The sequence below is a fragment of the Hippocampus bargibanti genome, linkage group LG14, assembly GCF_051943395.1.
Source record: "Hippocampus bargibanti isolate YZ-2025 linkage group LG14, ASM5194339v1, whole genome shotgun sequence".
Lineage (NCBI taxonomy): Eukaryota > Metazoa > Chordata > Actinopteri > Syngnathiformes > Syngnathidae > Hippocampus > Hippocampus bargibanti.
Genome location: NC_142747.1, coordinates 12,003,518 through 12,026,602, shown reverse-complemented (window position 1 = coordinate 12,026,602; position 23,085 = coordinate 12,003,518). Strand labels below are relative to the sequence as shown.

The 23,085-nt window shown below is 40.1% G+C and overlaps 1 protein-coding gene across 2 annotated transcripts; it reads right to left on the bottom strand.

The window, feature by feature from the left end:
• Positions 1 to 4,424: 4,424 nt before the first annotated feature.
• pid1 (phosphotyrosine interaction domain containing 1) lies at positions 4,425 to 22,441 on the bottom strand. 2 transcript variants are annotated; one of them, XM_089014277.1, is made up of 4 exons: positions 22,300 to 22,441; positions 14,722 to 14,868; positions 6,629 to 6,784; positions 4,425 to 6,568 (listed from the first exon to the last, which is right to left on the bottom strand). In XM_089014277.1, exons 1-4 carry the CDS (start codon positions 22,327 to 22,329, stop codon positions 6,284 to 6,286), a joined length of 618 nt encoding a protein of 205 aa, XP_088870403.1. In that variant the 5' UTR covers positions 22,330 to 22,441; the 3' UTR covers positions 4,425 to 6,283. The 2 variants fall into 2 exon arrangements, with proteins under 2 accessions (XP_088870403.1, XP_088870402.1); XM_089014276.1 differs by having other exon boundaries at positions 4,425 to 6,784.
• Between the last annotated feature and the right edge of the window lie 644 nt (positions 22,442 to 23,085).

The window sequence follows — 23,085 nt, the reverse complement described above, 5'->3', positions numbered from 1 at the left end:
TTTTGTTTGGTATTCTTGGGTTAATTTTTTTGTGATTTTTTTTTTCCTTTCCATTGTCATTTTTGGCCAGTGATTTCTGTTTCTCTTCTGTCGGTGCATTTTGTGCGAATACATCTTTTTTTGTTACATTGTTTTATCTGGTGTCTATAATTCTTGGATCCTAAAACATGATTTGGTCTGACAGGAGTAGAGTCGAGCTGAGATAGTATGAGAAAGACAACAATAACACTGCGCTCATTCTCATCTCTGGGCCTAAATGACTTTCAAGGCTGTCTGAAACCATGTCCCCAAAGCTGGACATTTCTGTCCTGGAGGTTCCTGGGTTGGAAACACACACACACACGTACACACACGCGCGCACGCACACACACACACACGCGCGCACACACACACACGCACACGCACACGCACACACACACACACACACACACACACACACACTGATGCAAGTCCTATCTCCTTATCTTCCTCTCCTTACGTTCCCAAGCCAGCGACTGATAAGATGGTGGCCTTGCAGTTGCAGGTGCAATGTCAGTCTTCGCTGTATTCATGTGAAGTCTTGAGAATTGTTGTACTGGTTTTAAATGTAAACGACACTGGATTTCATCGTTAGGCCTTCAGTAGTGCTACGTCTGAATCACTCCAGACTGAGAAAGGTGTGGTGTGATTTATTACAAGTCCACTAGAGGGTTCCATTAGCCAGGAAATAACTGACCCACCTTTCTTAATGATGTCCATTTTTTCTTGAAAAGTCCATCTTGAAAATAGTTTTAACAGTATAGCTTCAGCCATTGTGGGTTGACAAAACTGCTATTAACAGTAATTGTTAATATTGTAGACAGCAAAGCTAAAATATCCCATCAATCAGGCTCCACAAACAACCCGCAAAAGCCATCTGTACACTTGATGCAAAAAGCTATAAACCCAGCTAAACAGAACATAATTGATGAGGAACTAGATACAATTATCACAGAGAAAGCACCTCTAAGGGATCATTCCTCAAGATGGGGAAAGAAGAAGGTTGCGTTCCTCATCAAGTGTTTAATGCTGAGGAAACCGGCCACTCCATTCCATCAAGCCATCAACGACAATCACAAAGGTAAATAAAACGACTTCATTATACAGTACAGTTTATTTCTTTAATTATAATACCATAGCACATTTATTATACATAAAATAAAGTATATTTTGTGAAGTTCTAAGGCTTAGAAAATTAGAAAGTAGAAAATTATGTTTTATGGGGACCTGGGAACGGATTATTCTCATTTTAATGGTTTCCTTTGGGAAATTAATTTTTGGGATACACACTTTTCGCCTTACACACTGGGAACCAATTAAGTTCGTAAGCCAAGGTATCACTGTACAATACATACATATTGGTTTATATAGCGCTTTAACAACAGCTGAAGCTGGAAAAAGCATTGCCAGAGGACTAGCCAGCGCTTTATCGGCACCCTCCGCAGGAAAAACTAAAACCCGAACACATTCGGGAATGGCGCTCTACGTCATATTTTCAATTCCCGAATATAATAACATCAGTCCGTGATTCAGATAGTTTTAGGCTTTCTTAACGTCCGTCACTGACACGTCCCCCCCACCCCCCAATAAGAATTGTTGTTTTCTTTCACACCTACGTTATCTGGGTTCTTAACAGCGACCCATCGGGCTTCTAAATCCATCTCTCCCATGTCGGTGATTGCTGTCTTGTGTTTCTCTAAACTGAGTCATAACAAGTAAGTAAATTCCTTTTGTGTTTTTCTTGCATCTAAGAACAATAAATCATTTTATGATTCACATTTTTAGGCCTCGGACCAGGAGAAAGGCAGGATCTTCAGGGACCATGTGGGTGGAAGAGTATCAAGCTGGAGCAGGACCAAAGTTGTTTTATGAACTGACTGACGCTTCAGCAGAGAAGTAGGCTTGGTGGGGGGGAGGCTTCTTTCTGTGGGGCCCACGTGCGCTTGATGCTGGAAATGGGTCAGCAAGACAGAGGGGCACAGTGCATGCCAATCATACAGAGGAAGGGGAAAGTCATATATGGTGAACTGGAAGGGACCAAGGACAACAAGACTTTGTTTACTGGCAGTTATTAAACTTTTGGTATTGTCCTCCAATGATTGTCTGTACTTGTTTTGTTATTTTGTTTTCGCAGAATAATGTTGCAACCGTTTGGCTCAGTGGATGGATGATTGCGACACATTCAATAATAGTTCTATTTTATCTTTCCACATTAGTTGCCCAAATGAGCAAATAATAGACATGCAACACACACAGCGTGGACTTTTAGAGAGGTCATTCAATTGGTCAACATTTGCGATCTAAAAAGCCAATGTGTGCCTCCCGTGGAAGTCTGCAGGACATTAATTAAATATTACACCAATTACTTAGCAACAATTACATTGCGTGTGTTATTGTGGCTGTAATTTACAGTAGCACATACCTGTCAACCTTGGCTAATAGGTGCCCTTATATATGATTACTATTCCTGTATAAAAGTTGTAGTACACCATAAATTATTTGAAATTTAAAAAAATCGCTTATACAAGTGGAAATGCAGACAGCTTACCGCACATGTGCACGTTATGCTTTTATCGATCCGACTGTACGCAGCGATAAAAAAAAATACGATTCAAGATTGCTTTTGCTGGTTTGCCATGAAAATAGTAGCGATAGGCGGCAGGATTGTCGTTAGCTACAGGCAGTCGAGACAAACTGGATTTGAGCCAAAATGGTCTTTGTAGGATCGGTTCACAATCTTTTTTCATTTTATTTCCCATATAAAAGTTGCAGTACGCCGTACATTATTTGAAATGATATAAAACGTATAAAATACGGGTAAAACATAAGTTCACAGGTATGGTAGCATAGAATTACAATGCATCTTCTCCATTAGTGTAGTTCCATACTTATGCGACTGCAGTACTGTGTTTTCCGGACTATAAACCTTGATTTTCTTCAAAAGATAAACCTGTGCCTTATATGCAGGTGCTCCTTACTGTGTGCGTGAAGTAAAATATGGTAATTAACACACTGTATTGTTAAATTCAGTGTCAATAAATGAAACATTGCCACTGTGTGCCGGAACAATTTTTGTATTTAGTGGATTGCACGTTGGAATGGATGAATAGTTTCAAGAAATAATAAAAATCAAAAAGACACGACAGGGGTGTTTGCAGAGGTTGCCACAAGGGAGCAGTGTTTTACCTTGACGAACATCGATCACAGCAGCAACCATTTTGACTCTCAATTCTCAGCTGCTATTACTTTTAAGCTGCAAAATGATGGCAGGCCATAAATAAAGGCTGCGATTGGCTTGTTATTTCGTTATTGATGTGTCCGCTTTGAAAGAAAAACAGAGGCCTGTTTCTCTCTGGCAGGCGAGAAGAGGAAGCACAATAAAAGTAACACAATAAAATGACGGAATGGAAGGAATGAATAACAGACACATTTTGACTAAACTGACAGACTTTGCCTAAAACACACTGGGAAAACCCTCTTGAAGTTAGAAATAGGAGCTGGTTGAGACACTGAATGCACCTTAAGAGGTGGTCAAATCTGAACCTGGTTGGGCCTTGATAACCTTCCTCCAGCACATCCATTTGCCTGAAAAGAACAGCATCTATCAGTACGCAAGCTAGCCAAATTAAGTGTGCAGAGCACTGTTAAAAGAATAAACAAATCTCTGATGATGTTCAATAATATATAATATGTGAAGGAAAACAGCCATCAAAACTCTGGGGAACTTTGGAATGTTATTGTCAGAACACTGGGGTGCCTTTTTGGTCTACATGAACATGGTTAAAAAGAAAGGCAACACATTTCTGGAATTGAAGGAAACTACTTATTGTCCAAAGAATAACGCAACAGGGTGCAACCAGGATTGTGGTTTGGGCACGTGTGGCCCTTCGTGAGCTCATGGCTCATGAGTATTCGTTGTCACAGAAGGAACAACCAAAGTTAGCAACGTCTGTGTAAGCTCTCAGTCGTACAGGAGTGGTCCATCGATGAGAAGGTTTCTTCAGCCGTCATCTGTACAAAAGTGAAGGTTTCGGACGTTTCGCCTCCTATCCAAGAGGCTTCGTCAGCGAAGCAAAGTTAGCAACCCAAGATTTTGAAGGAAAACACATTTGTCATTTAGAGTGTTCAAGTCTCAATCAAAAGTGATGATTATGTTCACTTTTCATCTTATTTTAAATCCATTGCATGGATAAAAAAATTAAATGCATATTTAAAAAATATATATTCTTGATTTTGTGATGTGTCTTGTGTGACTTGATGTTGGACTTCTAACTTGGCCAAATATTGATTTCCTCTGTCGGGGAAAATCAGTTTGTTTTTTGTTCTTCTCACCACACAAAAGGATGAGTAAAAAGGGCAGACATATTTGTGGTTTCTGGCAAAAACAAACAGAACACGTCACACGATTGGTCTTTGAAAATGCTTTATATGCAACTGGTTCTTGATCTTTGCACAGACACTGTATAGAAAACATTTGTTTTAACATTTGTCAAACATTTAAAGCAAGTCGGAGCTTTCAAACAGACATGAGAATGCATCCCCCACAACCTCCCAGTGGAAATGCACACATTTCGTCCAAGCGTTCAATCTCATCTAACACAGACAACAAAAACACGCAGGCTTACACACACACACACACACACACACACAAATCACTTTTATCAGGCTCTCTCCACTGACGATTCACAGTAGGTTTTATAACACTGTTTCATTATCGTATGATATTTATCAGCTTTTTTGTATTTATTTATTTAAAATACTTATCAACAGTAATGCTGTAATATTTGTAACGTGATCCATACATTTTATTTACATAGGCTTATTAAGTGGGAGCGCAATGCAATGTGCATGCACATACAGGATGGTTGATTTAAATGTATGGCTGAATGTGTTCACGCTAGCCTTGACTCCTTTGTCAGAGCCTCGCTTGAGCCTGATCTGGACTCTCAGTGCAGCAATTGGTAGCTGTAAACAGACTCCGCAGTTATTTATGTTTTCAGTTTTTCATCAAGACTCGGTTTTCGCGTTTTTCAGTTTGACAGTCAAATAAAAACATATTTTGCGGTTTTCACCGAAACTCGTTTTTCGCGGTTTTCAGTATTTCACCGAAGCTCGTTTGAAAAGGTAAGAACCGGTCAGAACCAGATTTTGTTAAAAACTGAAACACAAGAAAACCAATGAGAACCGGTTTTGCTGGGTCCTGAGGAAAACCGTAAAAAACAAGTTTTGGTGAAAAACTGAAAAATGGGTATTTGTCTGAACCGGTTTGAATCGGATGGAACCAGTTAAAACCAGTTAGAACCTATTGGAACCGGTTAGAACCGGTTAATACCTGGTTTTGCGGTCTTCGGTTTTTCACCAAAACCCAGATTTCGCAACTCCTTTGGAACTACCATGATATATATCTATCTATCTGTTTCAACTTAACGCAGGCTACAAGCACTTGTGTAGAGGACACAATTGTCTCTAAACACATTGATAAAACACGCATTCAGCCAGACATCCTCATCAGGTCCTCGACAAAACAAATGTCGATGAAATTGAGGCACATCATCTGACAGGCACGGTGAAGCCTGAATTTTGGTATGTTTCAAAATTAGCTGAGAATGGTTAAGATGTCACAAAAAATCTCCTGCTATCAGCACAGACAGAACATATGAAACATCAAAATCCTTGATGTTTTGAAGTATGTCCTGACATACCTAAGTACCATTTGATTAAATACTTTGAGGAAGATCAAGAAGTACCATGAAAGTGATCCGGAGGTACGACGGAGTACTGTTGGTTGCCTTTACCAAAGATGCAACGGCTATAGCACAAGCTAAAAAAAATCAATGCGCTCCGACAGTCCCATAATGTAGTTGGAGGCCTCTTGTTGCCGGGTCCTTGCATTTTAATCTTGGGCAGTTTTTTTAAATATAGATCAGGTGTGTCTGTTTGTCGTTTCACTGATAGAAAAGCTTTAATAACAACAGACAAGCAACGTTGCTGGGTGCTGGATGACCATTGTGGAACAGGGGAATTAATGCAATTATCTGGCCAATCTCTTATGCGTGAGTTCAGGCTTTTTACGGTTTTTGTTTGTTCTAATTGGACTTACCATTGTATGGGACTTGAAATATGATGATACCAGTTGAGTTGATTCTGTTAATGTTCAGCGTGGAATTAAAAGGGGGAGAATGAGAGAGAGCAGGTAATCTGTCCATCCTTCCCTTCACTCCTTGGTTTGTCAGAATGGGGATTGGGCCTTTCGGTCAGTGTCACTTCAACCATCGTCTGGAGTTGAATCTTCTGGAGTGGAAGAATCCTCGGCAAACTCATCTGAAGAGCCACTCTTGTGGATGCGCCCATCGCAGCGCATGCTATTGAAAGTCTTGCGGAAAGCCTCCATCATGGAGTGCGCTAGCTTCTTGGCCTCCAGCTTGCTCTCACATTCCACGGCGTGGCAGTCCATCTGGAAGGTGAGGTCGTCATTGATCTCCCGGTAGATCCAGGCAAATACGTTGGGCTGGACGCTGTGATCAGCCGTGCAATAAGCGATCCGCGCCACCTGGTAGGTGTCCATGGTTACTGAGGCCTCTCCGTGCCCATCCAGGTGGTGGAGACGTACCTGGAAGGGCCGTATCTCCAGTAGAGAGCTGCCAGCGGGGCAGGAGCCCTGCCGCTGAGCGAGAGCGTGATGCTCCACCATACCGACAACCGCTGACTCTGTGCAGCCAGACAAGAAGGTGGTCCCAGAAATAGTCACCTTCCCCAGGTAGGTCACCTGCAGCAAATGAAATTTCATTGGGTCCATAAAACCAGCCATTTACAAGACTTTTTTCTAAACCGGATATATCTCTGGTGTTAACTTGAGGTCGGACAATACAAAAGTCTTTGGTAACTGAACGGACACATTGGAGGCCGTCTGCACTCGAACGTTAAATAAAAAAAGGTATTTTGCGCCACAATGGCTGGAGCAACTTCCGCAGAGGGAACGTAAAAAAAATAACACAACATTCTAGGAATGTGGCAGACTGAGGAGATTGAGATGGATAAATTGTGAAGTTCTTGATGGGAACTCGGCCAGTCTGAGAGCAGACCATAATGGCTCACTTGTGCCCTTTTGATACACTACTCTTTATGGCTTTATGAAAATACACATAGGAGGAGCTTTTGACGAGCCAAATGCTCAAATAGTTTTCATTCCCGTCTGTGTTTACAGGAAAACCGGGGCATAATTCTTTCTCAAAATGTGATTACATTTGACAGTGTTGCAGATGATGTATGCATATTAAGAGGACTATGTGTGAGTGTGTTTGTGAGAGAAAGAGAGAGAGAGAGAGACAGAGACAGAAAGAGACAGACAGAGACAGAGAGACAGAAAAGAGAGAGAGAGAGAGAGAGAGAGAGAGAGAGAGAGAGAGAGAGAGAGAGAGAGAGAGAGAGAGAGAGAGAGAGAGAGGAGATAGAGAGAGAGAGGAAGGCAGGCAGATAGACAGGGAGAATGAGAGAGAGAGAGAGAGAGAGAGAGAGAGAGAGAGAGAGAGAGAGAGAGAGAGAGAGAGAGAGAGAGAGAGAGAGAGAGAGAGAGAGAGAGAGAGAGAGAGAGAGAGAGAGAGAGAGAGAGACTGAAAAATTAGTATCCGACACGTCCATGTTGAGGAAACTGTTCCACTGTAATTCAGATTGACAGTGTATATAGACACCCTTGTCTGGTTTTATTCATAACATAATTTCCTGCTTTCACATATTCTGTTTAGTCTGCCAATGCTACGGCACAGCCCCTTTTCTCCACCGTGACTTCAAATGAATGGGATCTTTCAAGAAAGTGTGGATAAAAATCCGCAAGTCACTGGGTGGGTGGCTCTGTTAGCCAATGAACAAGTGACCAACAGAACAAAATCTCAACAAGCATAAAAATTCTTGGTGGTGGAAATATATTTCAAAACACCCCCACCCTAAAATGAACACTAACCAAAATGCCAAACCCGACACCCTAAGCCTTACCCTAAACGTGACCCCAACGCCAAACCAAAAATCTAACCCACACCCCAAACACTAAACCTGACCCTAACCTGAACCGAAACCTGAATCCTAAACCCTTAATCCTGACCCTAACTCCAAATTTTTGCATTTCCCTCTCCTGCGAGAACTGGGTCAGAATCTCAAGTATTACACATTGATTCACTTGAGAATGTATCTAACTAGGGCGCAAGATTCGGTTGGATTGAAAGGGCATAAGTGAGATGAAATATTCACATAATTTACTCGTAGTCAAAACTCCATCACTGTTTGTTGTTCAGGGACAAAGAAGAACCACAAATTAACTGTAAAAGATATAGTATCACTATCACCTTTTTCATTGTTTCATAAGTCTGAATAATCAGGCAAATAATTCCAAATAGTCAAAAGTCAAAGTCAGCTTTATTGTCATTTATTACTTCCACGCAGACAACAGCACTCCAGCACAGAAGACCCCACCACCTCCCGGCGACCAGGCGCTGACACTGTCCCAGGACAGCGTGAGGCAATCCCTCAGAGGGACCAACGCAAAGCTCCGGGTCCCGACGGCATTCCTGGCCGTGTCCTGAGAGATTGCGCTGAGGAGCTCACAGATGTCTTCACAGACATCTTCAACACCTCTCTGAGCCAGGCAGTTGTGCCCACATGCCTCAAAGCCACCACCACCATCTCGGTCCCAAAGAAGTCGTCCCCACTTGCCACAAGGACTACCGCCCAGTCGCACTCACTCCCATCCTCATGAAGTGCTTCAAGGTAGTGATGTATCTAAAGTAAGGTAGTGTCATATATATATATATATATATATATATATATATATATATATATATATATATATATATATATATATATATATATATATATATATATATATATATATACACAGAATTATGAAACAATGAAAAAGGTGATAGTGGTACTATATCTTTTACAGTTAATTTGTGGTTCTTCTTTACTATATATATATATACAGTAAAGTCTCGTTATATCGATATTCAAGGGAGTCCGAAAAATATCGATATAACCGGGACTATCGATATATCCGACCCTGTTTGCATGTAATTTTCTCCGTGCGTGCATAGAAATAGTATCGATATAACCGGGACTATCGATATATCCGATATCGATATAACGAGACTTTACTGTATATATATATATATATATATATATATATATATATATATATATATATATATATATATATATATATATATATATATATATATATATATATATATATATATATATATATATGACACTACCTCACTTTAGATACATCACTACCTTACTTTACATACGTCACTACCTCACTTTACATATGGCACTACCTCACTTTACATTGAGAAATCACATGTATTGTCTGTTGTCAATTGTATGTCTTTTTTAGCCACGTTATAAGTGCCTTGCACGCTGGGTCCGAGAGGACATTAATGTCAAATTGTCAAATACAGTATGTTGTATAGTTTTAGCGGTCTGTAAAAGATCAGCCTTTCAATGCAGTTGTAAAATATCACCACAAGCCAAGAAATGTACCACACCGTAAAGTGGCGCTATGCACAGCATGTCAGCACATTGGTATTGTAGCCATCATGTCTATCCAAGAGTGAATGTATCAGAACCCTAAAAAAAAGAATCAAAAGATTCAGAATTGGAAACAACGGTCACTTCCGCTGGAGGACTTGTGAGGCAGACCACATAGTTCCTGGACTTCAGCTTTCGTCACAAGTGTTACCTAAAATAAACCATCTGCACCCAGCACATATCTGCGGTCCTCCAAGTAATTGAAATCCAAGTATACATCTTTAAATCATCTCAGAGCGTGACAAAGTCCTCCCCATGTGTTCCTCCTTTGGTGCCTCTTCTTCGTAGAACTTTTCCCATTCTCCCTTTTATTGGTTACATGCTATCAACCCAGCTAAACAGATCACAATTGATGAAGAACTAGATACAATTATCACAGAGAAAGCACCTACAAGGGATCATTCCTCAAGATGGTGAAAGAAGCCGATGTTCCTCATCAAGTGCTTAATGCTGAGGAAACCGGACACTCGATTCCATCAAGCCATTAACGACCATCACAAAGGTAAATAAAATGACTTTATTGTACCGTACTGTTTATTTCTTTAATCATAATACTATATCACATTTATTATACATGAAATAAGGTATATTTTGTGTAGTTTTAAGTCTTAGAAAATTAGAAAGTAGAAAATTCTGTTTTATGGGGACCTGGGAACGGATTATTCTCATTTTAATGGTTTCCTATGGGAAATAAATTTTTGGGATACACACTTTTCGCCTTACACATCCTGTCTGGGAACCAATTAAGTTCGTAAGCCAAGGTCCCACTGTATTCAAAGTGTGTTTGTCTCATCTGCCAGTTATTCGAGTGAACTCAGGTAATGGCAAAAATGTACAGTAATTACGGTATATTGTGTTGTGTGCAATATATGCGGTTATATATTAACATAAGCTGCAAGAATCATCAATATATTTCTCAATCAATATAATGGGGAGATCATTTTGACTTGGTCATTTCAAAAGTAGCTCCCATGCTGAAAGTCTGAGCACCCCTGCTTAATAGTGATTCCTTGCGCTGTGAATTTAAGATGTGCCTGCACACACACATGCGCGCACACACACACACACACACACACACACACACACACACACACACGCACACACACGCGCACACACTCAGGTCATCCATCTTTGCATGCTTTGGCAAGTAGAGCCAGCTGTGCTCCGCTGATTCAATAAGTTTTGAGGAATGTTAACTACCTCCTCAGGAATGTTGCATTCTAAAGTCGTAGATTCCTAGTTATGTAGGGGGTTCCAGACACAGGGGCCTTCGGAGGGAAAATGTCAAGCGAGCCTCATTCTCTGACAGTGCAACATATGTCTTATGACCATCATTTTTGGTATTCGTGGTTTCGCGTTTTTTCACGGTTCAGTATTATCGTTTTGTTTTTTGTGGTTTTTCCAGATTCAGGTTTCGTTGTCGGTTTTCACCTAGCGCCAGTTTTTGAAGTTTTCAGTTTTTCACCAAAACCTGCTTTTTCGCGTTTTTTTTTCCCAGCTCTTCAGCCAATTTTTCACAGTTTTCTGTTTTTCACCAAAAACTGTTTTTTTTAGTTTTTTATCAAAACCGATTTTAACCAGTCGGTACAGGTTTTGGTGAAAAACAGAAAACAGTACAAACTGATTACAAACGGTTCAAGCTAGTCAGAACCAGTTAGAACGGGTTACAACTGTTTCCGACCGGTTCCAACCAATTCCAACCGGTTTTAACAGGTTCCGCTAGGTTGGAACCAGTTTTGGTGAGAAACTGAAAACCACAAAAAAATGGGTCTTGGTGAAAACCGTGAAATACGGGTTTTTGGTGAGAAAATGAAGAAAAAAAAACAACAGGTTATCGTGAAAAACTGAAAGCCCTGAAAAATGGGTATTCATGAAGAACTGAAAACTGTGAAAAACGGAACTGGTTAGAACTGGTATGAACCGGATGGAACCCGTTACAACTGGTTGGAACCGACAGGTTGAGCGTACACTAGTCGGGCAAATTTCTGTTCTGCTATTCAGGCAGTTGTGTAAATTAGGTTGTATAGTTATGTCAATTTGGTCTGATTTACCAGTATGTGGTCATTGCAATTCTCACGGTGGTGTGTGCCACCTTCATATACAGGACTTCTTTTTTTTTCATTGATAATCAAGATGGCTGTGCCTCAGTTTTTCCCCATCCGTGCGTACATATCAGCAGATATCAAGCAATGTGTTTCAGTGAAAAGGCCAACATGTTCCTGTCTGTCCTTCTACCCGCTAGCTCCCAGCACTGCGGATGTTTGCTTTGTCTCCCTCTTTGTGTCCGTTGCTTTCTTGTGCCATACTTTCATTTATTAATCATTTTCACTTCGCATCTTGTCAGGATAAATGAGATAAAGGAGGTGGGACATGATGTCATACAGTCATACAGATGACTTGTAACCCGCACAAGTCATCTGTACACTTGATGCAAAATCTGTACACTTGATGCAAACTCTCTCACACTTTTGTTTTTTTTGTTTCAAGCTCTGTCATCTCCCTTTCGTGTGTGTGTTTTCTCACTCTCTCTCTGCCTGCCTGTCTCTTTAATGTCTCTTTAACCTTCCCACACTGCTGGGTTCTTGACCATTCACGTGGCTTTAACCGAAGACTCCATTTGTTTTTTTTGGAGAACGGCCTCACTCTCTCTCTGTCTATAACCCCATCCCCCACTTCTGCGTTCTTGACCAATCACGTGGCTATAATCGAAGACTGGGGGTGTGGAATAGAGGACAGAAACAGTGGCCACCATTTTCTTGTTAGGAGAATGGGCTCATTCGAGAACGACACATCACTCATTGTAGCAGCTCCATGTGTTTGCCGAAAAATATTGTATGCCAAGGTAAAATTTTCATAAATGTAACGTTCAGAAACCGAAAAGTTCGTAAGCCAAGGCATTCGTAACCCGAGTTTTCACTGTATGTCATCGTGAAAAGAAGTCCTACTCCCATTCCGTATGAAAGTGATACTTTTTTTTCTTCTTAATTGGTCCAGCGCCCCACTCATTTTTATACCCTATCTTACGTTTAAGAGGAAGAAATTGGGATGTAACTAACTACGAGCTTGTTAACTTTGCAACACTCAGGGGTGGTCTTTGAGCACGGGCAGTGTACCGAATTATGAGATATTACCTGATTGGTTGTCCGGTGTCTCAATCAAGCGAAGGGATGGCTAATAGGCTGATGTTTAGTTTTTTTCAAAACAACTAAACTTCATTTGTTTAGCGTCAGTTCATGACAATACAATATAATACCACAATGTCACATCACCTTGTCGTGCGATATACGAATAGTAGCTTGGAGATCGACTGGTCGATCGTGATCAACGTATTGAGCACCCCTGCTATCAAGTATATTCCTGTACACCTGAGAAATGGTCTCTTCTTTCATTATTCTGCTTTAACACACAAATGTGTATATATAATTTGTTGGTGAGGTACTCCGTGACCAGGTGCAGACAACATTTTACAATGAACTCCCTCGTCTATGTCTGACAAAGAGCAACTGAGAAAAAAAAGTGCTAGATTCAAGGGTAACAGTAAGGAGAGTTTAAAACAAAACAAAACAAAAATTATGTCGAACAATTCCAACTGGCCCAAATTAATCTTAATCTAAGTCTCTGGCTGTCACTCTGGCATCGCTGCAACAGTGTCTCAATGGATGTGAAGTGGACTGCCTTAAAAGCACTAAACCAGGCAGGGAAATGAGAGGTGGCCTTTTATCCAGGCTAGCTGTTAGCTTTGGCAAAATGTCAGCAGTCCTCCGCCAGACTTTCTGTTTGCAAAATGAGACTGGGGGCTCAAAACGAAAATACTGGAAGAGGGGATGGCGGAAGCACATTATAAAATGCTGTGAGAATAATAAATGGTGTCATATTGTACTGTTGCATGTAAAGTCAACAGGGCAGATGGCGGAGGGAGCAAAGCCGCTATTGTTTCTTCAGTTTTCTCTCGCTACAGCATTGAAGGGAAAAAGTGGAGACACTCTGGCAAATGACAGGTTGTGAGTCAGACAGGATGTTCCACCTGCCAGCAAATGGAGGCATCGAGGAGCACCGGTTCACATTTTCGTAGGTAACAGATGGGAAAGATTACTTTTTATGTGCACGGTGCTTTGCGAAATAATAGCGGTAGTGGTATCCATGGCGACTCGCCTTGCCATCCTCAACGACGCTGAAAAAGGGCAGTGAGCTCAGAGGCTACCAACTGAATGTTGGGATTCACACCAAGAAGAGAGGGCGTTCAAGGTCAGCTATTTTCAGCTCTTCACCTAGGCAACATATCAATATTTATCTTCTTTCACAGAAATGAGAGCCAACAGTGTGATACAATGAGCCCGCTACCATGACGGTGCATCAACAGTTTGAATCGCTGAGCCATAAAAAAAAATATATTAAAAAAAACCCTGCTAATGAAAAGCACTCTTTTAAATCTTTCCCATTTGTCACATTATGTAACTAAATAATCAGAATCAGTATCGGAATCAGAAAGCCTTTAACATTCATTTGGAACCATAAAAATGTAAACATATTAATCATTCGCTTTCACGCTAATGACACGTGTGCCGATGTGAAAGCACTGAACCGGCTATAAACGAGCAAGTCGCTAGGGGTGACTGAGGGGTGAGTCTCATTTACGCATTTTCAGAAGAATTTTAAGTGTAATTCTGGTATCAACTTCTATTTTTACAGATTGTACATTAAAAACCACAACAGCAATCAGTGAGTGTGAGCCATGTCTGTGTGTCGGCCAACTGGGGACTTTTTGACTGACTTTCGCTTCATGTCCACATATGAATTTAAGGAACTACGCGGTTTTTTTTTAACCTGCATCTATTTTCTTCTCGAATTTGCTGTTCGTTCATGCGCAATGTTGAGTCTGAGTCACGTGCGTAACACTTGATCCACAATGTAAGAACGGACATTACGATACTTAAAACATCTTAATAATCGGCCCGTGATCAGCAGGTATCGGAGCAGGTAAGGTCAAGCACGTTGTAGAAATGAATAGAACTTGTGTATCCAGAAGAAAAGTTGCATTATGACTGCAGTAATACTATTATAGAATTAGTATTCGTGAGGAAAGGCTGGGTTCCGGGATTAAAAGGTTTCATGTGATTTTACCTTGTATCCAGCATGGGTTTTGTTTTTGGTGAGCGGTGTGGTGGAGCAAAGTTCAATGGCCTCAGGCTCATGGAAGATCACCGTGGGCAACGGCTCCTTTCTCAGCGTCAGCACATTCAACTTGGTCTTCAGCATGCTCTGAAAGTGCTGAGGATAAAGAGGGAAGAAAGGTTAGCTTATTAAGAAACTTTTAATGTTGACCAGACATGCGTCCGTCAGTGACAGACCTCCGGCAACCACCACAGAGTCTATAGCCACATTCATTGTGTGAGGACTCTTTGAGAAACGAAAAAAAAAAGGAGGTTTGCGTATCATCACAGAGGGATATAAGGCGAGAAGAAGCGCAAGGAGCAAATGGAGAAAAAGGAGACAAAAAATTGACAGATTTGTGAAGGCCACATGTGTGTAAACGCTTGCTGACCTCCGCGTCAGCACTTTACGGCTTCCTGACAGCGGCTCACATTCCTGCGGTCAGGCCAGGCACCGAATGAAGGCAGGAGAAGTTCCCCACCCCTTACCTGGAGCAAAAGGCATGAGCGGTGGGCTACTCTGAATTGTATTTCTTATATCCCTGAGGTCCGATTTTATTTTGGATTTAGACTTGCAGACAGTGGCAGACTCCCTGGTCAGATCAGTGCTGGACTGGTTTTGAGACAAAGGTCTTGTCTGCACGCTACAATACACAATGGCTGGCGTCATAAGTAAACCTCAGGAACCTCAGTCGAGATTAGAAAACACAAAAGCTCTGTTTTGAGAGTTACATTTTCGCAACTATTTGGTGCAGTCAGAGTGACTTTCCTAATCTGTGCTGATCAAAGCGCCGATGGTAAACAAAAATGGAATGCTTAACTGAACTTGCTTAAGACTGTTTATCCTTGAGATATAGAGGAAGGAGCTTTAAAACGTTTCCCAACTCTGGGAATGCAGTATAACGGTGGCCCAAACCTTCTGAGTTCTTTCTCATCAACGATCCATACATGAATTGATCACTTTTATTTATTACTTTAGTCTTCATACATATTATTCATTACTCAGTAGCGGGCCGTGGATTTCATCGCTGGGCCTTCAGTAGTGCTACCTCTGAAACAATCCAGACTGAAAAGTGTGGTGTGATTTACTACAAGTCCACGAGTGTGTACCATTTGCCAGGAAATAACTGCCCAGCCTATCTTAATGATGTCCATTTTTTTCTTGAAAAATCCACCTTGAAAATGGCTATAACAGTAAATCTCCAACCAAATCCATTTCTTCTCCTCCTACGGCCATTGTGGGTTGACAAAACTGCTGTTAAATTACCACAATATATTTGCTTATGCTGCTTGCTACCGATACAGTGTGGTAGCTCTGGCCAGTATGCTCTTATGACTAGCGGCTAGTGATACTATGATTGGCGAGTGACTAGTGAAAACTCTGACGTTTCCAGCGCCTTCCACAAGCCTTGTGTTGACAATTCAAAATCTGATTGGTTAAACCAACAGTTTCATCAATACTTATTTCATGCTCCAGGGCCTGCAGAACTTATTGTAAAGGCGTCCAGGTAGATTTCTGATCCTGGTAACAAATGATGGTGAAAAGTACGAAAACACGTCTGGAAGTAGCGTAACAGTGGAAAAGTAATGAAAGGAAGCTGAAAGACAATTTGGAATTCTTTAATAAGAATTCATTGACAAAATATGTATAACATCAGTCCATGATTCAGATATTATTAGCCCAGCAGAGAAGGCTTTGCAGGCCTTGACAGTCCGCCACTATCATTACTACTCTAAAAATGAACATTCCACTGCTATGTTATGGCGTCCAGTATAAACCATCCCAAGATCAAGACATTTTTTTTGGTCTTGTCTCAATGTTATATTCATGGAACATGAAGAAAAATCCTCCCTTTTTCAGTAAACTCAGAGGGGTTGCATTTTGCCCTGTGTGTACCACCTGCTGTCGTTTGAAATTATTATCAAAGTACTTACACGATAGTAGTCAGAATACCGACTGCAAAGTTGATTTGACCTCTATTCTAAATGTATACTGGGGACCCATATTGAAGAGAGAACGCATTTGAATAAATAATACAAAATTCTATGTATTACTTAAACGGTTTAGGCATCTTTCAAAATGATTTAGGACACCTGACATGATGGATATAAAAGGCATATCCATATGTTGAACGTGAATTTTTGCAGGTATAAAATAATAATTTAGACTTTGAAGTGCCAGCGGATGCTCACTTTCAAAGAAATCAGTCACTGCAATTTTATGACTAAACAGAGGTCTATATTTTGTTTATACTCATATACTTTTTTTGTTCTTTTGACTTCAAGACGGTGCCGCGAGAGTGCCTGCCTTTCGAGGAGCTCATGTATTTTGTTTTTCTACTTTCATTCCTTTCATAACTTTGCTGCTGTGAAATGTACATTTCTCCACTGCGAGACTAATAAAGGCAAATCCAATCCAATCCAATACTCATCTATCCTACGCTATTAGGCTAATAGTTTGGTCTAAAGTACCTAACAAGCTAGGTAGTGTGAGACATTTTTTTATAACAAGTGAAATCCAAGAGTCACAAACACATATAGTATACTGTTTAAAGGACGCAAAAAAGGAATATATACAAACGCAGGCAATTCTACACCTGAAATGTATGCACTGAAAGTTGATGACACGCTACCAGGAAGTAACAGGTATGCAGTCTTTAGAGAATGTCCTGTTCGGCCTCCTGCAACGATGACTTTAACAGGTAGCAGATGGTAAATTTATCTTTTATTACAGGCCACTGCCCCCCTAAAGGAACAGAACAGAAAATTGCTTCCCAGGTTAATCTCACCGTAAGGATACGGAGTGGTGTAACTCATGTCTTCAAAAAATTCCCGAATATACTGTGACCACCGCGACAAACAGTTTTTATTGAAACTAGTGCTTCCATGTGTCTAAATATAAGATTATGAGAGAATCTGTTTCATATTTTCTTCCGTATTCATCCTGATGATGTTACTCTACGATAATTACAGAGTAATATCACACACCCTGATCGCCGGTGATCCAGTGGTCAGCGCATCGAACTCACAGTGCAGAAGTACAAGGTTCAATTCCCATGGGATTTGGTTGTCACACAATATTGAAGGCGCAAAGGAAAGCTCTGACCGAAATCTGGAACAGAGGCTTCCTCTTTATGATTCATCATCATGTGGACTAAATTAGAGATGGATTACTGGCAATGACAGATACTTCGCCAGTGGTCCAATGTGAAAATATGGTTGTATTTACAAGAAAACTGCAGTTGCAAGTGTAACGTTGTGTCTCCTTTTTTACATTTCAAATTGCGAACATCAAAACTACAACATTCCCAATTGATGGTCAAATAAAGATGAACGCAAACACACGTACAGTAGCATTAAGAGCCCATTCTCTATTTCTGACAAGTCATGTCTGCATGTTTTCTTGAGCAAAGTCCTATTTGTCAAGTATCACACATAGTTAAGTGTCACAACGTGGAAAACCAAGGCTAAAGAAAGATCTGCTGACAGAGGAAAAGACAAACAAACAGTACTTGCTGGCCACAGGGATTTTTCACCAAAAAAGTAACATTATGTGTTTTTATTCGTTTGTCTGAAAGTGCAGTGCAGCTTAGGGGGAGGATGATTTTTTGGGGGGAATAGACAATGAGAAATGAGGATAGAACTAAAAATTAATAACGGATTTATATATATATATATATATATATATATATATATATATATATATATATATATATATATATATATATATATATATATATATATATATATATATATATATATATATATATATATATTGCTGCAACAGATTTGTCTTTTCTGAGAAACTCTTTGTCGCCATCTATCTTCTTTTCCAAAACATCAGACTAATGCAGCAAGACAATGGGTGTTTCCATGGCAACAGAGGAGCAAAGCCAGTGTGAATATAGATGTAGGCTAGAATGAATGAAAACAGGAAAAAAGACAAAGGACAAAAAAAGGGATCAAATTGACACCAACGAGCGATATGATCCCCATCGACAGTGACTCAACTGATGTGAAGGCTCTCAATGTAAGGAGGCCTGTCGCTATGGTTACACAACAGGCAAGAGCCTGCTGCTGCACTTAAGTTCTAATGCGGTTCGTCACTTGTTTTGATGCAGAAAAAGAACTTTTGTATTTTGTCACTGCTGCTGCGGTACAGCCAGGCCATCACAATTAATTAATCTGCTGTGTCACTGTGCCTCAATTTATGTCCCTCAATTTTTTATGCTATGAATCCACGTGGATTATTCTGGGTTAAATGGCATTTATTATTATTATTGCAACGTTTTGAAACATTGATTTTCCATTCCTAAAACAAACATGAGGTTAGTCTGAGAATGTTCCATAATGACATATGCTGACATATGCCACAATGTGGTCGATGATAAAGATCTATTTTTCTATTTTTTTTTCATACTAAATCCAATCACGCATTTGATTTTGTTGCTCATTTTTATTAAAGAAGAAATTGACTGCCAAACCACTCGCTCAAAACAGATTGCATAATGACGATAGTCAAGTCACGATCAGTTTATTGTGTAATCCATCTTTTTTTCCGACAAATTCATTTCCTTCTCAAATTGACGGGGTAAAAAAAGAATAGAGCGGGGCAATACCATGACATGTCTGAGGTGTGGTGTGAACGTGTGGCCCTTATTTTATGAGCGAGGCAGTTAATCGGCCAAATCAATGTTGGGAGATGGGAGGCCTGCTATATTTTAGGTCTCCTTCGCATCTGCAAATTTTTGGCATCACATACCGAAATGTATTTCATTCCATGACCACGCAAGTACTGCAAAAACGTTTAAATCAAGTTATCTTTCCATATTTTAAAAAATGCCAATGCATTAACTCATTCACTGCCAGACGATGTGCAAAAAATGTGTCCACTCCAATGCCAGGGTTTTTGTCATTGTCACTCAAATTCCAGGACTCAGAGAATATTGAGTATTGTGACTACATAAACATTCAATACAGCGTTATAAAAATCAGACTCTCTTCTTTCATTAAAAAAAAAGTTAATTTATAAATTAGTCGGGAGTTATACGAGCTTGAAATGAGGGTGGGCTGTCCAAAATACAATGTAATACAGACATATTGGTTTATGTCGCGCTTTAACAATAGCTGAAGCTGGAACAAAGTGCTAACATGGAAAAAAGGGAAATACTGCCCCCTTGTGGAAGGGAAAAAAACTTTGCCAGAAGCCATGGCCAGGGCTTTATTGGCACCCAAACAAGAAAATATAAAACCTGAATAAATTCGGGAATGGCCCGCTACATCATATTTTCAATTCCCAAATAAATTTGTGAATGGCAGTGAATGAGTTAATCCACTCCACCCTTACATTGTGCACTTTGTTCATCAGGGGTAGTATTATACAGACAGTGTCGTATCTGAAAACATTTGCTCACATGTCAAAGCATAAGTTAAAAAAAAAAGCTTGCCAACAACTTCTAAACCTGGTCACTTCAAATGTTAGGCAACACTGAAAAAAAATTAAGAAACCAAAAATAGCATGAGACTCTTTTTGATACTTTAAAGGACAACCGACGTCTCCGGACAGGTTGTATCCATAATTTGTAAAATGGCTTCAAATGACTTCTACTGAGCGTATAGCTATATTTTACGTTTTAAGACTTGCGCTGACTATTCAGGAAAACTTGTTTTTGAGTTGGTGACGAGTCCGTACGTGACGTTACTTTAGGACTCCCCCTTGACCGACAAAAAGACACATTGTAGCAGTCCTTCCATCACGTCAATGTATTTTGCTGTACTGTTTGTTTGAAAACCTTGTGTTGCACCCAAAATCCGCCAGAGGAGGGCATCCAAGCTCCATGGAAGGAATTTATCAGCCTGTGGAAACGGGCTGATTCATTCCTCACGGGAGCTAGTCGCCATTTTTGGATGTGACATCCCCCCTGCCCGTTTGCCTCAAAATGACACGGAATAAATTCTTTAATCGATTGAAAACATGTATGCTTTCCTCTTCAGAAAAATTTGAATCATATTCATAACTGGATGTGTAACAAGAAAGCATATTCTCCGAATCTGAAGCCATTGTTTTGATTTTTTCAGCAATGCAAGATGTCTTGGCGTGATGTCACGAACTAGGGGCGCGACTTTCTGAAAATGCCCAATTCGCAGCTCAATTTTTTGCAGATTTTGGACACTTTAAGTCATTTTTATTGGTGTTTTGCATTTGAATAAAAATATACTGCGTGTTTTGGGTTTTAGATGCTATAAAACGTTTTTCTGATGTCAGTTAAGAAACAAAAAAGTGACGTCGGTTGTCCTTTCACATTTATTATTATTGTTATTCTTTTTATTATAATTATAATAATAATAATTATTATTATTATTATCAATATATTAAATGCTCTAAATGTCTGTTGTGATCGGATATTTTGATTTATATTGCTGTTCAATTTATAGAGTAAACATAAAATTGAAAATGTGTATTTTACTCCAACGTATATCTTTACATTTTGCAGGCTGTATTTTATCGAAGCTAATACTAATCACTTATAAATGAAATTTATTATTGTTATTAGTATTATTATTATTATTATTATTATTATTATATTTAAAATAGCTTGCGACTGTGTCTTATTTTTATATATATTTTAAAAGAAAGGTGTTTATTTTCTAAATATTGCATACAACAACATGGACAATAGTGAAGTTATCGAACTTTGTCCAACGGATGATCGGAACAGACTACGGTTGCTAGGCGACGCATGTCTCCCGAGTTGTGTAACTACACTTGGAGCAGATATATTCATATAGTGTGCAAATCACCCTCGAATATAAAAAACCTGCGGAAATAATAATTGATCATTCAATCTTGTTGACGTCTGGACAGAAAAGTGGATTGTGCAAGTTCACTTGGCAGCCATGCAGTCAGTCCACAGGAAGGCGAACATCTGGAGAGCATTAATGTCGGTAGGAGTCTCGAAGAAAGCCCCCCTGCTTATCAAACTACAAGTTATTAACGAGCATTTTTACGTTGTCAAGCAATGCACCTTGCTGCCATATCACACCGGAAGAGGAAAAACTAACCTCACATTGTGGCGTTTTGAGGGTGGATTGGGAGGCCCGTGTTTGCACACTTGAGGTTAACGTTCATTTCAGAAAAAAAATGCTTCGTGGGCCTTTGCGACTATTTTAGGCGTTCGTGAAACGTTCGTATTTTGGGAGGTGGTGGTAGTGGGGCGGTATAAAACATTCACTGTGCGTTGTGGGTAAGATGTGCCCCCCGCAAATGTGAATAGCGGCACGTAACGTATCACCAAATGGAAATACGTTGACGAGGTAAGTGTGAAAATGACAATTGGGCCATTTTCAACCTTTTAAATTGCCTGTCGCTAGTCGTTCGTGTCTTCAATCAATCAAAACATCTTTAACTAGTCAAAGCGCAGCAAGACTCTCCAGCTGGAAGAAAGCAGCCTACACATACTCACACATCACGGTGAGAATCAGACGACAGACAAAAAGACGGATCAGTCTTGATTTTACGGCAATACAATCGATCGGTGTCGTATCGTACCTGCAGTCTCTCTGACGCTGGTTGCCACATAATAGTAGTATGACAGGGTTATGGTCCAGACGACAGCTTGTACTCTGGTCGTACTCCGGTTCACATCTGTTTGCTGTCGCGATTTGCCTCTCTGCCCTCCTTCCACCTCCACCAGTCGACGACCAACGCGTTGTTGCTCCGCCTGGTGGCAGTTACTTTATTCACCAGCAGGTGGCAGTAGCTGCTAACCTTTTTCCAAAATTGTTGTGTCCGTCGACTTTGGGGGAAAAAAAATCACAATTTGATTTTCGATTTATTTATTTATTTATTTGTTTATTTATTTATTTATTTAATCAGAGCATTGTCATCAAACGGTGAGTCGTTTTACTTTCTTTTAAATGTTGCTGTCATTGCTTTTTTAATCGAGCATCTTCATCTTAATTAAGTTCATAAAGTTGTTCTATAGCCACAAGGGGACACAAGCCAGTTTCTTATTGTGCCGGTCGAAAGCTCGAATAAATACAGAGGGTTGTGTCAGGAATCTTGACCAAAACAAACATGCGAATAAAACCTCTGAAGATGGAGGACACTGATTCGCTGTGGTGACCCCTGAAGGGAAAAGCCGAAAGCAAAATATTATTTTGTACTCATAAACAAACCACGTTGAGAGTAGCTGCGTTGAAGGCATCACCTATACTGAACTTTTTGTTCTAATTGGAATTTCTCCTTTGTGAGACATATAAAGGTTTTCTTATTATTTTATTCTTATGGAGAAAACGGCAACTCAAAAATCACGACCACATGCTATTTGAATCC